The sequence below is a fragment of the Salmo salar genome, chromosome 24, assembly GCF_965601325.2.
Source record: "Salmo salar chromosome 24, fSalSal1, whole genome shotgun sequence".
Taxonomy (NCBI): Eukaryota; Metazoa; Chordata; class Actinopteri; order Salmoniformes; family Salmonidae; genus Salmo; species Salmo salar.
In genome coordinates, this window is record NC_138314.1 from 31803937 (window position 1) to 31818315 (window position 14379).

The window sequence follows — 14379 nt, forward strand, 5'->3', positions numbered from 1 at the left end:
ATAGTCCTTTATTTACCTGGAATTTACTTGGAAATGTAGGTGAAATGATAATTACATAATTATTGTTATGCATTTGGTTTCTGAGCCTTTCCCAATTCTTTTGAACCAGTTGGTACCCATTTTACCAGTGTCTTAATAAATATCAGTTACAAAGAGAGTACAAAATATTTTCCCCCAAGTGTTTGTTGTTGGGATAAACAACTTCCAGTGTTTTCTGCCTTAAATCTGCGTAAATATTGTAGATAGGTCAAAGCATTATATAATATGTATTGATATTTGGCCTCTCCCGACCAAAAAACTAAAACACTTTTATTGTCTCTCTATTTGATAAGACTGTTTGAACTGTTACTCAATCCCAAATCAAAGATTTATCTTCAGAGAATAATGTGATGAGCCGTTTTAATTATGCTATTTAATATTTGGAATGTTTTGTGATTTCGGTCCATCTTTCTAAATAGAAAAGGAAGCATGGAGGTCCTTGTATTTGTAGGATGTGGCAGCAAATGTTATCGTATACATGTAATGAGAAGTAAAAAAAAAAAAAAATATATATATATATATAAACATATGTATTACATCCTTGTGCTTTTTGTCCACTTTGTTCTTCTTCGTCTTCTTCTTACCATTACTATATATTGTATTTTTTTTATAACAACAAAACCATGATTTGATCGCTTGCTGCTGTTCAACTTGACAGAAACAGTAAACGTAAGTAAATGTTCAGAGCTGAACGTGTGCCGAGGCAGGGTGTCCATTATAGATAGCTGTCCTTCTCATGTCATTGTGGTTGCCGTCGCTGTACACCCTAATGAGCGATTCTAATTAAAAGCCTGATTTGCAATATCCAGAAATCATCAACATACAACGGAATAGAACGGCCTCAAATGGTTTTAATTAAATGTTTTATTAAACAGAACAACTCCCCCCTGCCCCAGAGGACCTTGATCGCGTCAAGGTCCTCTGGTATGAGGAGAACAGAATATCAATGGGTTTGTTTACACAATTCCTCATTTGGGTATTTCTACATAGGGGAGCTGAGCGCCACACATCAAAGCCCTTTGTGTGGGCCGTTGCAGTAGAGTTGTATCTCAAACAGACCTGCAGAAGAGACATGAAAGGAGCGCTGGCTCAATGGCTGCTCCTATATTACCATCTGCTTATTACTTCAGTGTGTGAAGAAACGCTGCAGAGAAATGTAAGGACTACACTGGCACCAAAGGAACTACACAGCTTGCCACAATGTTAGACAAAAGGCAGACACCCTCAGTGTATAATGTATAATATGACAAACAAGAAGGGGAATATTTTGTCTCTTGTCATTTTCAGATCAGGGATTCGATTTTGCTATTCGAAGTAGCAACCCTCTAATTGCAGGCCTGCCTTTCTAACCTCTAGGCTACCACTATGCAATCTGTCATGTTTCATTTCAAGGGTGTCAATCAATATGAGGCGCAAATACAGAGTAGATGAACCATCTGCTGTTTAGGGAAGAATAAAGATACAACGTTAACCTGGGATCTAAGTTCATGTTCCAAAGATAGAAAAATAACAACATTAAAGACAAAAACAGAGATCGGACAATTGATGGAACCTACTACATGTGCCCGTGATTGCTTACAAATGGATCATTTGGTCCAGAGCCTGATTGCATGCCTTCTCATCGGTCAAACCTCCTAAGCAACAACAAACAACATAGAGAGGGAGGGAGAGAGAGAGCGAGAGCGAGAGAGCAAGCATAATGTATAATTGCCTCGATCACCCATCCTTGCAAAATGTAACATCAACCCACCAACTCGTTGGCCTCTGAACAATACCTTCTCCCTCCCATCTTACCCCAAGCACAAAATCACTGGTGGAGAAGTCTAGTTCCACAGTGCTTCGTTTTCGGTTTCCCTACAGGTTCCTTGTTGCGGTGATGATTTATGGGGCCAGGAAGCCTCCACATTTATTTCCAGCTCTATTTGGTAGAGACACTTTCCAGAAACAATTATGCTTCTGGGGCTCATTACAAGAATATAGTGTTTGTATTGGTACATGTACTTTACTCGTGGCAACAGATGATGTGGTAAAGGCCAAATACATCAGTCATGCACAGTAATGATGTAAGTCTCTATAACCCCAAGCATCTTAACCTTTATAACTTTACCCCATTGCTCTTTGACATTTCAGGAATGTAGGGAAAGTAATGACTTATATATGCACTATAAGAACTGAATTGTTTTCTTTCCTTACCAGATGTTTATTAGGCTATAAAATTCCTAATATAAGAGAACCGAGAACAAAATACCGAAAGAGTAACACACACTTTATATTCTATACGATAACCCTCCTCTACATAATTCCCTAATCAGTACCAGATAAAATCACAATGAAGTTAAAAAATATATTATCCTCAAATCACACTGTAGGCCTAATTAAATAAGTAACCGAGTACAATCACTAGACTAGATGACGCTGAGTGATAGATTGATATGAAACTGAAATACTGCGGCGTAGAGACTGTTTATTTTTAGAACTACCTGGCAGCTTTAGCACCCAGTGCAGGCTAATGTGATATCACGAGGGTGTCGCGAAACTTCCGGGAACGCTTGCGAATCAAACCTGGCCACTTGGACTCTGCAGACAGACAGCTCAATGGGCAGACCAGTCCGGAGTATGGGGTTTGAGAAGCCAATGAGAGAAGTGAAAAATTATTCCTTGGTTGTTAATTTTCTCAAAATCTATAGGCACAACCGAGATTCGGGCCAATTTCTTAAGTAGCTGAACATGTTATTACTCCAACCTTGTGAAAGTGATAAACTGAAAGGTTTTCATTTTCGTGAAAAACAACTTTATATCAAAGGATCGCCTTCGATTTGACTGTCTGCACATACGCAGTTCTGCGCGAGACGATCGTTAGACCCGATGACGAGTTTCTGCGCATGATCTTAGCTAGCCAACGTCACCATGACGTCACCTAGCAGCGTGATCGGGGATGTTGTATTGGAGAATCAGTTTCTGTCCATCTTCATACTGGATTGTCTTTGTTATTATTATGCTGGGAAAGTGGAAGCTTATTTTCTCACTCGCATAATCATGTGGTATCCTAGTCGACAAAGCCTAATTCTGTATTTTCTATCCTTTGGCGCGTTTGTGAACGGGAACGGACAACTAGGTGACTCTAAACTAAATGAAAGGCCGTATGTAGTCCTACAGAATCAAAATTTGGGTAAGGTTTTATGCGGGTTAATGTGTAGCCTATTGCAGGCCCGTGTTCCTAGACAACAGGGGCGCACCTGTTGGCAATAAAATAAGAACGTAGGCTTATCTTCTAAATAACGTGTGTAGACGTATGCAACCTTGATTTAGTTATTTTAATGTAAATTGAAGCCTATTAGTGCCATGTTTTTTCAGCTAAGTCATCCTAACCTGTAGTTCTTTATTTGCGATGTGTTCTCGTGAGAGGGCAGAGCCGCAACGAATGGTCTAAAATCTCTCATGTATGTGCTTGTAACATTGTATTTTTTTTCCTATTGCAGTTGTACTTATTAGCGTCTTATCTATCCTGCTGGTGGTGATGATTGTCATGGCAGTTTGTGTGTATAAACCATTGCATCGCCGGTGAAGCAGTGTACAGCAACGTCATGCTGTCCGACTGGATCCAAGGGAATCAACAATCAAGGGAATCAACAATCAAAAAACCTTAGTCTACGCATATCTGTCTGATAAACTGGAATGTTAGACATTAGGCACGGGGGTCCCGAATTTTTATATAAACCTTATTCATCTTAGTTTTTTTCTCTCCAGTATACACTACCCTGGTTGAATTAATGTTGTTTCCATTGATCCAATGTGAAATAGATGTTGATGTCTGTGCCCTGTGGGATGTTGTGTTTTATTTAAATAGGCAAGTCAGTAAAGAACAAAGTCTTATTTTCAATGACGCCTAGGAACAGTGGGTTAACTGCCTTGTTCAGGGGCAGAACGGCTCGGGGATTCGATCTTGCAACCTTTCGGTTACTCTCTAACCACTAGGCTACTTGTCGCCCCGTGTGTCTTGATTAGGCCATATAAAATGTTAATTTATATGATTATTTAATATTTTTTGTTAAGGTAACTTAATATTCCTGCTGCTGTCATCGTTTAATGGAATTTGAATGTATTGTTTATATTTGTCTTATATTATTTATATTTTTGCTTATTTACCCTGATATATTGGAGTATTATTAAAATGCCCCACCACAAGGTACTACTGAAGTAAAAAAAAACATGATAAAAAAAAACTAACATACATTGGGTTGACCGTGTGTGTGTTTTGAGTGACATGAATGATTTACTACATTTTACATTTTAGTCATTAAGCAGATGCTCTTATGCAAAGCGACTTAGTGAATGCATACACTTTCATTCTTACTACTTCCCTGTGGGAATCGAACCCACAACCCTGGCGTTGCAAGTGCCATGCTCTACCAACTGAGCCATATGTAACCAAAGGTATGTGGACACCTGCTTGTCGAACATCTCATTCCAAAATCCTAGGCGTTAATAATGAGTTGGTCCCCCCTTTGCTGCTACAACAGCCTCCAATCTTCTGGGAAGGCTTTCCACTAGACGTTGGAACATTGCTTCCATTCAGCCACAAGAGTATTAGTGAGGTTGGGCGATTATTCCTGGCTCCCTATTGGCATTACAATTCATCCCAAAGGTGTTCGATGGAGTTGAGGTAAGAGTTAGGGTGATGTCATCCTATCACCTCAATAGTCCTGCCTCCTGAATCCAAGTGTTTGACATGGGGAGGGGACCAGTAACTTTATGATCAATGTTTATCAGTGTAGAAGCAACAGTAATTCTTCATGCTTTGGTAATCATACGTTGATCTGGGGAGTGTAGATCCCTCCCCAGCGTAAGGCACAAGCCCACGTTGATTGGGGCATGATCTTAGATCAGAACTCCTCCTCTGACAAGCATTATAAATATGGGCCCAGATCCAGCAGATCACTCTGTTTCCATGACTATGGATTAAAGTGATAAGTTCAATCAGCCTCTTTAACATATTTGTCATTACATTCACTAAACAAACAGAAGTCTGATGCTCATTGATGAGTGTTCCCATCAAGAGTGCTAATGCACAACACACAAATTCGTGTGGTGATCAAATGCGTGAAGAGGCTGTGTTGAGTGGCATGCCCCCAAGCTGTTTATGTCTGCCCTCTCTCATTCACATTTACACTTGTTTCAGTGCACATTTCTCAAACCTGAAACCAGATTTATTTTTGTACAGAATTAACTTTTTTTTTTTATGTATGCACTTTGGCAGAAGCTTTAATCCCAAATGCTTTAGCTCAATCATGTCTAACTATAAACTATTATTAAATAACTTTAATTATTTGTTAACATTTAGAAACTTATAACCTAAGCATTATTAATATTCATAAGCATTTAAAATATATAAACATGTATAATGGATAATTCATATATTATAAAGTGTTACTCAATAATTTGGGTCATTTGCACACAACACAACTGAAGAAATGGGAGACTGATAAATTAAGCTACACTATATATACAAAAGTATGTGGACACCCTTTCAAATGAGTGGATTCGGCCATTTCGGCCACACCCGTTGCTGACAGGTATATAAACTCGAGCACACAGGCATACAATCTCCATAGACAAACATTGGCAGTAGAATGGCCCCGGTCAACTGTAAGTAATGTTATTCTGAAGTGGAAAGGTCTAGGAGCAACAACGGCTCAGCCGCAAAGTGGTAGGCCAGACAAACTCACACAACGGGAATGCAGAGTGCTGAAATGTGTAAAAATCGTCTGGACTCGGTTGCAACACTCACTGCTGAGTTCCAAACTGCCTCTGGAGGCAACGTCAGCACAAGAACTGTTCGTCGGGAGCTTCCTGAAATGGGTTTCCATGGCCGAGCAACCGCACACAAGCCTAAGATCACCATGCCCAATGCCAAGCGTCAGCTGGAGTGGTGTAAAGCTTGCCGCCATTGGAATCTGGAGCAGTGGAAAAGCATTCTGTGAAGTGATGAATCATGCTTCATCATCTGGCAGTCCGATGGACGAATCTGAGTTTGGCGGATGCCAGGAGAACGCTACCTACCCGAATGCATTGTGCCAACTGTAAAGTTTGGTGGAGGAGGAATAATGGTCTGGGGCTATTTTTCATGGTTCGGGCTAGACCCCTTAGTTCAAGTGAAAGGAAATCGTAACACTACAGCATACAATGACATTCTAGATGATTCTGTGCTTCCAACTTTGTGGCAACAGTTTGGGGAAGGCCCTTTCCTGTTTCAGAATGATAATGCCCCTGTACACAAAGCGAGGTCCATACAGAAATGGTTTGTCGAGATCGATGTGGAAGAACTTGACTGGCCTGCACAGAGCCCTGACCTCAACCCCATCGAACATCTTTTGGATTAATTGGAACGCCAATTGCGAGCAAGGCCTAATCGCTCAACATCAGTGCCCGACATCACTAATGCTCTTGTGGCTGAATGGAAGTAAGTCCCCACAGCAATGTTCCAACATCTAGTGGAAAGCCTTCCCAGAAGAGTGAAGGCTGTTATAGCAGCAAAGGGGGGACCAACTCCATATTAATACCCATGATTTTGGAAGGAGATGTACGACAAGCAGGTGTCCACAAACACTACATGACTAAAAGTATGTTATGTACTGCCAAAAAATCATTATAATCAAATTCATAGAATATGTTACACATTTTTTATGCTTAAGATCCCGGACTACATCTAAGTGTTGCAGCAGATAAAAGTGAGACCGGTTACATAATGCTGAAAGCACGTAAGACGCCCTGATGTAGCTGTTGTTTTCAAAGAGATTCCCAAATGGCACTCACTCACATGCCAGTCAAAATTACAAGGGATCAATAACACATCAGGTGACAGAAAAGGTGACAGCATTTTTCTATAAGCATCTAAAATGAAAATCTACCCCAAACCATAGATCCCTCGACTGAAATGTCAAATTGTACTAAAAATCCATAATGAATAAGAATATTTGGAAAAGACATCAAAACCATTGGAAAATTTGTTTATCCCTTGTTGCCAATTTTGTGTCTATAATTTTGGTTTTCCATGTGAAATCTGGAAAGATGACAGATGTTTGATTATGAAATCACTCTTAGTTCATGAAGAGGGCCAATAGAATTTTCAATTCCATTTTCAGAGTTGATTCCTTCTACACAATATAGTGCTCATGTACCGTACTGTATATCCGCCATAATATTCTTATGGCATCCAATTGAATTACTGTAAACAGTCCAGACGCTCTAATTTGTCAGTGTGGATACATGGAGCAGATGTCAGGATTTGAATGAAGCCAGTTACTATATTTAGCCCAATAAAACATACCATTAATTCATAGATCTATAGGGTAATCCAACCATAAAGTATATACCAATGATTATTGATGAAACAATGCACAGGAAATTGCTGTGACATATTAATCCAGTGTTTAAAATCTGTGAAATGTACAGCTACAGTCATTGAATGGTTAATGATCAGAGCAGGCATTTGTCTAAAAAACTAATTAAGGATTGTGCTTTTGTGATCTGAACAATGAATAGGTTTGTGCCATCTGCTGTTTATCTTAGCAAGAAGCAGACTTACTTGTAACAGAATCAGCCGCAGTTCACCCAAATTTAAATAAAGTGCATTTATTGATGAAAGAAAACATTTTTAAACCAACATCACAATTTACAAATGTTTTCACAAATTCTTATTAACATGTTAAAAAATAAGCTTACCTGCTAGCAAATAAAGCAGGACAAAGACTTTTCCCAAGAAATCTAATCAAAGCGAACCCTGGTACATTAGAGGCTGTCCTACAGTTTGGCAATTTGATCATTAGCTATTTAGAGTTCTAGCCCCCAGAAAACAGAACAGACGAAGCGATGCATCAGAAACATGTCCAAAGTGCTGTTGGTTATCATTGTAATTAACTACAATGGTTAATTCCTTTTTTATCCACCAACACCACTGGATAGGAAACATTTTTGAAGCCCCTTGATCACAGCTTTAAAGATGAGACCTTTCAAATGTTCTCTGGTGTCTTTAGTAGGTCTGGCCTGAGTGGCATTATAACACTGACCCCCCCCCCCCCCCCCCCAAAACCAATCATGTCTGTGGCCTAAGCCCAAATGGATCCCTAGACCCTACTATGCCCTATTGTGGAGATCTGCAATATAGTGAAAATGGCCCATCAGAGGAAAAGGTAGACGTATTACCATATCGCATACACCTGTCAAATCTTATCAGATCTGTACAAGAGCATAGGTAGGGTCTAGGGGTCCATTTAGAATTGGACATGTGAGAGGGGAATGCTTAGCCTGGTTGCCAGTCTCTGTTTAGATAACATTCAACTCTTTGTACTCTATGTCATGTGCCAAAGGCATTGACTGGTACCCAGACTAGGAAATGCTCCCTTCAGTACAAAATAATGATGCTACACTGAGCTGGCATCCATGTTTGATCTCAGATCTCTCGCACGTCACTCAGTCCACAGGTTGGTCTGTAGTTGCAAGAGAAAAAGAGCCCTAACAGCAGTCCTTAGAACCCTGTTGTGTTTGAGGTCTGATGGCCATATTCTTCTATATTTAAGGGACAAAAAATGTCCCCGCCAATGGATAGCCGCCAATGATCCATGTTTGGACCCTGGTTGCTTGCGAGTGCCTCTGAACCATGTGTATGCTACTTTATCATCCACTACAGGTAGGCACAGTGGCTTCTGCTATTGCTTTGTTGAGTTGTGGTGCTGATGCTTAACGGTGCTCAGTGACCATTGGTGATGGCCAACAAGACGGACCCCCTCCAAAATAACAACCTATTTAATAACACCTGGTTTCTGGTGCAAGTCAAGAACCTCCGTCTTCTTGTGCATGTTTGAATTATCATGTTCATTTTCACACTGTCAATTACAACACAAATACAAAACATGAATTCCTGCAGCACAAGAAGAATCTTACTTTTGTCTTTTCCCAGGAATTACAGGTTTTGATTGAAAAAGACCCAAGTTATGCAGTGTCAGGCAAACAAGAAAAATGGACGGCAGCCCCACCAAGTCATACTGTTTGATGCCATCCTGTTCAAAGTAGAAAAAATCCTAATCGATGACCAGAAAACTGCATTCGATGTGTCTACAATAAACTAATATACTGCACTTTCACTATAGTTTCAAAGAAAAGGAACTGTAGAACAATGGAACCCTGAGATATTCAATCTGTCAAATGGCTGTGTGAACACTGGAGTTCCATTCCCAGAGTCATATTCATAATAGGGCAGCTAGTCCCTACCTGTTTCAGTCAGCTTGCTTCTGTTTGGTGCCTCATGGACATGACCCAGAGCTCTGAAAGAACAACCTTCCAGAGCCACAACTAAAGCAGCTAACAGCCACAAGCGGCTGGTGGCACCTTAATTGGGGAGGACGGTCGCATTGCAATGGCTGGAATGGAATCAATGGAACGGTATTAAACACATCAAACGTGGTTTCCTTGTCTTTGATTCCATTCCAGCCATTATTGTCATCTGTCCTACCCTCACCAGCCTCCTGTGCTACCTGCCACAGGTTTAACCCACTCTTGGCAACACCCAACTAATTCAAATCACAGGTTGCAACCCTGACACTCCAGTGAAATGAAACAGTTCCCAAAATAATCTCAAAGAATACATGGATTCCTCTTCGGGAGAGGAGTGGCTATGACTCTTAAAAGGACAGGAGGAATCAAGGATTTGACAGCGTGTACACTTTTGAGACAGAGCCTAAGTGTTATATAGAAATACAAATATAGCAACATATTTGTTGATGTTTTTTAAACAAAAATAGTTATCAATGTATTAAATACAGATGGTTCTGTTAATGACAATGTTGTTACATGGAGGTTTTGCCGGTGTCATGGTGGATTGCAGTGGAAGAGGGGGGGTGTGGGGGTTGGATTGGGAGGGGGTGTGATGGTGGCCGCTTCTTGATTTATAAATAGTTCATGCAGGTATTTCAAGGCGTGGTCTTAATAACCCTTTTTCACCCTCATATTTTCCTCTTTTTACTTCTCTGTGAGCGAGAGCTGCAATATCCTCTCCAGCTCCTCCACTTCCTCCTTCCTCCTCCTCTCCTCCTTGGCTTGGGCCTGGGCCGACAGCTCCATGGCCATGCGCAGGTCCATGTCGGGGCTGGAGGTCGAGGTGCTTGAGCTGGCCGGACTCGATGTGGTGTCTCCCAAGTCCACCAGCGCCCCCTCTGTGATGCTTCTGAAACAACAGTGGAGGAGGGATCAGGTGTTGGTATCAGAAAGGGAAGAAAGGCTTGGAATGTTTCTTTCCTGGACGACAGTTGTCCATCGTCAATAACTACCAACTTCCTTTCTAAAGCACCTAACCACATACTGCACACCCGACCATACCTCAGCTAAGCTGAGAAAATGTAGCTTTTAATGCTAAGTTGTTTGGACACGTGCTTGAAATACCAGGTCTGTGGGTTTGATTCCCAAAACATGGGCCCGTGGGTTATATTCTAAATATATGTGCTAATTGAAAGTCACTTTGGGCAAAAGTGAATAGTGTAGCCAATGATGTGCATGAATACTTTGTGAATACCTGCCCTAAACTTAGTCACTGTTACTACCTGGCTACCACCCGGTACTCTACCATGCACCTTAGAGACTGCTGCCCTATGTACAGAGTCATGGAACACTGGTCACTTTAATGATGTTTACATACTGTTTTACCCACTTTATATGTACAGTATATACTGTATTCTGTTGATGGCTCATCCTATATAACTACTGCTGTACACACCTTTTCTATTCATATACTGTCCATACTTTCTACACACACACACACACACACACACACACACACACACACACACACACACACACACACACACACACACACACACACACACACACACACACACACACACACACACACACACACACCTCGTTCTGATATTTCTTAATTTCTTTCTTTGTATTTTGTTGATTTGTGTGTATTGTTTTATATTGTTAGGTATTACGGCACTGTTGGAGCTAGAAACATAAGCATTTCGCTGCACCTGCAACAACATTAGAAAAATATGTGTACACGACCAATACAATTTGATTTACCTGTCACTCTGGCTACTGAGCATAGGGTCCGTGAGGTCCCCATTGGCATCTTCCCAGGTCACTTCCTAGAGGACAAAATAAAGGGTGGAGTAGGTAAGGTAAAATGCTTGGCACGTCGCAGATAGAACTGGTATAAATGTAACGGACATAATTCCATATTATATCAGTTCTACACAATCTGTTTTGTAATATTGTGGCCTCCTGAACAGACACAGACCCCAGGTCAAAAAGATGAGAAGTGAGGCGGAGGAGTCTGTGAGAGCAAGAGGACCTGACGGGGAGTGTGTGTGGCGTCTCAGACCTGTTCCGGGTCTCCACCACCGGACTCCAGCAGACTCTGGTGGATGGCGTACTGCAGTAGCTCCTCGTCGTGGTTGGATACGGGCATGTGGCGGCTGCCGCCCCCTGCTCCTCTGTGGCGGTAGTGTGCAGGCACCTCAAATACAGAGGGACACACCTGGAATAGAGGGGGAACTGGAGGGAACAGAAATAGAGAATGTTGTTATTATTGGTAAGCTGTCAATATCGACATTTCTAATGAAATTGATATGGATATATTTTCATAAATTTAGCAGACACTCTTATCCAGAGCGACTTACAGGAGCAATAGGGTTAAGTGCATTGCACAAGGACACATCAACAAAGTTTTCACCTAGTCGGCTTTGGGATTCGAACCAGCAAACTTTTGGTTACTGGCCCAACGCTCTTAACCGCTAGACTACCTGCCGCCAAACAGTCATATTTATTGTTCATCTGTCAGAAGCAACTGAAAAAATTAATTTGAGAAATGTGTTCATAATAACCCATGGGAATGAATGCCGCGGTCACTTCACCCAGGTCAGCGGAATGAGTGTGCCTACCTGCAGCTTCACCGCCGTCCTCCTCTGAGGGTGTGGGCGTGGCAGCCGAGGGTGGCGTGTCCAGGGGTTCGCACGTACTGCATTTGTTGACACCACCAAATGAAATGCGAGCGTTGAGCACGTGGAACAGGGGAATCTCTGTGTGAGAGGAAACAATGACGGATAACCTTTATGCATCCCGTTATTTAAAAGCAAATGCCTCTATGGTGAGCCTTTCATAGTGGTACTTGGTGAGTATGTGTGTGTGCAGTTTTTCTCAATCAGGGGCCGTATTTATCAAGCGTGTCAGAGTATGAGTGCTGATTTAGGGTCAGTTTTGCTTTATAGTTCACATAGAATAAGATAACATGAATGGGGGTGCCTGATCCTAGATCAGCACTCCTGAGATGCTCCATTCAGTTGGCCCCAGATCTTTAGTGTTTGAGTGAGCTATGTCGCCCAAGCATTTTGTGTAAACATTCTCATTTCTTCACTCTTCCACAGAGGTGTAACTGTACCTATTTTTACAGGGAACCCTGGAGGGAACTTGAGGGTGACAAAATCCCGTAGCCGGGCGAAGTGGCTGCTGGTCCGGGCCATGAGATCGATGATAGGGGTGACCTGCTCCACCAGGGAGAGAGGGTGTTCCTCGCTCATCCACAATGTGCCCTTGAACCTGGACATATCAGGGTCATATTCATTAGTGCACACCGTAGCAATACTTTTTGCAACGAAAAACTAAAACATTGTTATTGGACAAGTTCAGGTCGTCTCTCCCTGTTTCAGTCAGTTTTTTGGGGGTTTGGTGCCTAATGAATACAACCCAGAATATACTGTCATCCTGTTTGAGGGATCAGCTGAGCAAGGGCAGGTGAAGAATGACTAATCTTAATCACATCATGAGTAGTTATTTGGGATGCAGGGTGATTTGTAGATCTGATGATTTGTAGTTCAACTGAACTGCAATGTAGTCCCATCTCAATACAACCACCCTTATGCTAAAACCTAGACACCAACACCTTTATATGAACTGAGGGAAACCATTATAAAAACAATCAAGACTTCTGATGACATGAATATTGATGAAAAAGCCTTGTTCTCTCTGTTGCTTTGCAGCATCATTTTCTTACTTCTGGGTTCGGATGGTGAGTTCAATGGGCCGGCCAATGTCTCTGTCTTCAAGGTCAAACTCAGGGTCAAAGTACTCCTCTGGTGTGATGGCGGTGGGGTTGGTGGGTGTTGCGTACTCCAGAGTGAGGTCCTATCCACAATATGAACAGAGTTGAGCGTTCTTATTGAACCCATTACAAACCAAGTTGAGTGTTCTCATTGAAGCCAACACGAACCAAGACGAAGCGTTCTTATTGAAGTCAAAAAGGCAAGTAAAATTCTGTTTATGTAGCAAAGTAATAAAACAATTAGATGAGATAATCCTCCATAACCTCAAATCCTGGTGTACTGATCTCTTACCCCTTGAGCGCTTATCTGCTGCTCCACAGTCCCAAGAAGAGACTCCAGAACATTCCTCTCACCTAGAAGACAAAAAAAAGAGACAATAGACAATGCGTTATGGTGTCAGACACAGCGCTGGTCTCCAACAAGTCTGCTCCTAAACTGAGCCAGGCCATTTTGGATCTGTGTACTCTCTCTGGGTTATTATAACTGTGAGAGTGTAGCTGACGTAACACTGGGACTAAAGACGCAGCTTATTAAACATTGAGATGAGGACCATCTCTCGTAGACCAGAAGTAGTGCACTATATAGGGATAGGGCGCCATTTCAGACGCAACCTAACTGTTGTTATGTCTCTCTATCTCCACCTAGAGGAATTATAGAGTGCTTACTTTTTATTCTAGCTTTCTCCTCATCGGTGAGATGCTCTGTCCTCGTCCGGATCACCACGTTTACATTGTTCACAGTGAAAACCTGCAATGAAAAGAAAAACAACTCATGCAGTATACAGCATACTATTCTTCCTTTTACTGCTACTAGGAAAAAACACTACTGACCCTTTAAAAAAAGCTGTCAATCTACTGTAGATATTGTCAAATTAAAGGGGAAGTTAGCGGTTGCTACATCAATTTTGGGATTTGTAAATTAATGATACGTACCCATTGATTCTTGAAGAATATAACTTTAAAATGACTCATGAGCGTAGTTCAACTGTCGTACCCCATCAGAACCCAAAGTATAAGCTTGTTTTACTCAAATGTTTAAATGTAAACAAACACCATATAGCCCCAAATCATGGTTAAAACTATCATTTTGATATCATGGATGGTCAGTCCAACACATCTATAGCTTGGTCTATGAATTTGAGATCCGGGTTACATTTCTCCAGCACCATCCCTCAGCCTTTTACCAAAACAGGGGTGGGGAGCATGCTTTATTACTGTTTCTACTGCTGATCAACAGCATCCTCCCG

At 41.5% G+C, this 14379-nt stretch overlaps 1 protein-coding gene and 1 long non-coding RNA gene across 2 annotated transcripts in view; one reads left to right on the forward strand and one right to left on the reverse strand.

The window, feature by feature from the left end:
- Positions 1-2887: 2887 nt before the first annotated feature.
- LOC106585674 (uncharacterized) lies at positions 2888-4266 on the forward strand. Its single transcript, XR_001324003.3, has 2 exons — positions 2888-3208; positions 3519-4266. It is a non-coding gene; the product is annotated as an uncharacterized LOC106585674 (long non-coding RNA).
- A 3389-nt stretch (positions 4267-7655) lies between these two features.
- Positions 7656-14379, reverse strand: part of LOC106585673 (ankyrin repeat domain-containing protein 13A) — a 38893-nt gene continuing 32169 nt past the window's right edge. Inside the window, exons 8-15 of the mRNA XM_014172137.3 lie at positions 13799-13880; positions 13425-13486; positions 13085-13215; positions 12473-12630; positions 11976-12113; positions 11417-11589; positions 11116-11180; positions 7656-10258 (exon numbers count right to left, since the gene is read on the reverse strand). Of these exons, the coding sequence (XP_014027612.1) occupies positions 10054-10258; positions 11116-11180; positions 11417-11589; positions 11976-12113; positions 12473-12630; positions 13085-13215; positions 13425-13486; positions 13799-13880 (1014 nt within the window). The 3' untranslated portion in view covers positions 7656-10053. The remainder of the gene's footprint in view (positions 10259-11115; positions 11181-11416; positions 11590-11975; positions 12114-12472; positions 12631-13084; positions 13216-13424; positions 13487-13798; positions 13881-14379) is intronic.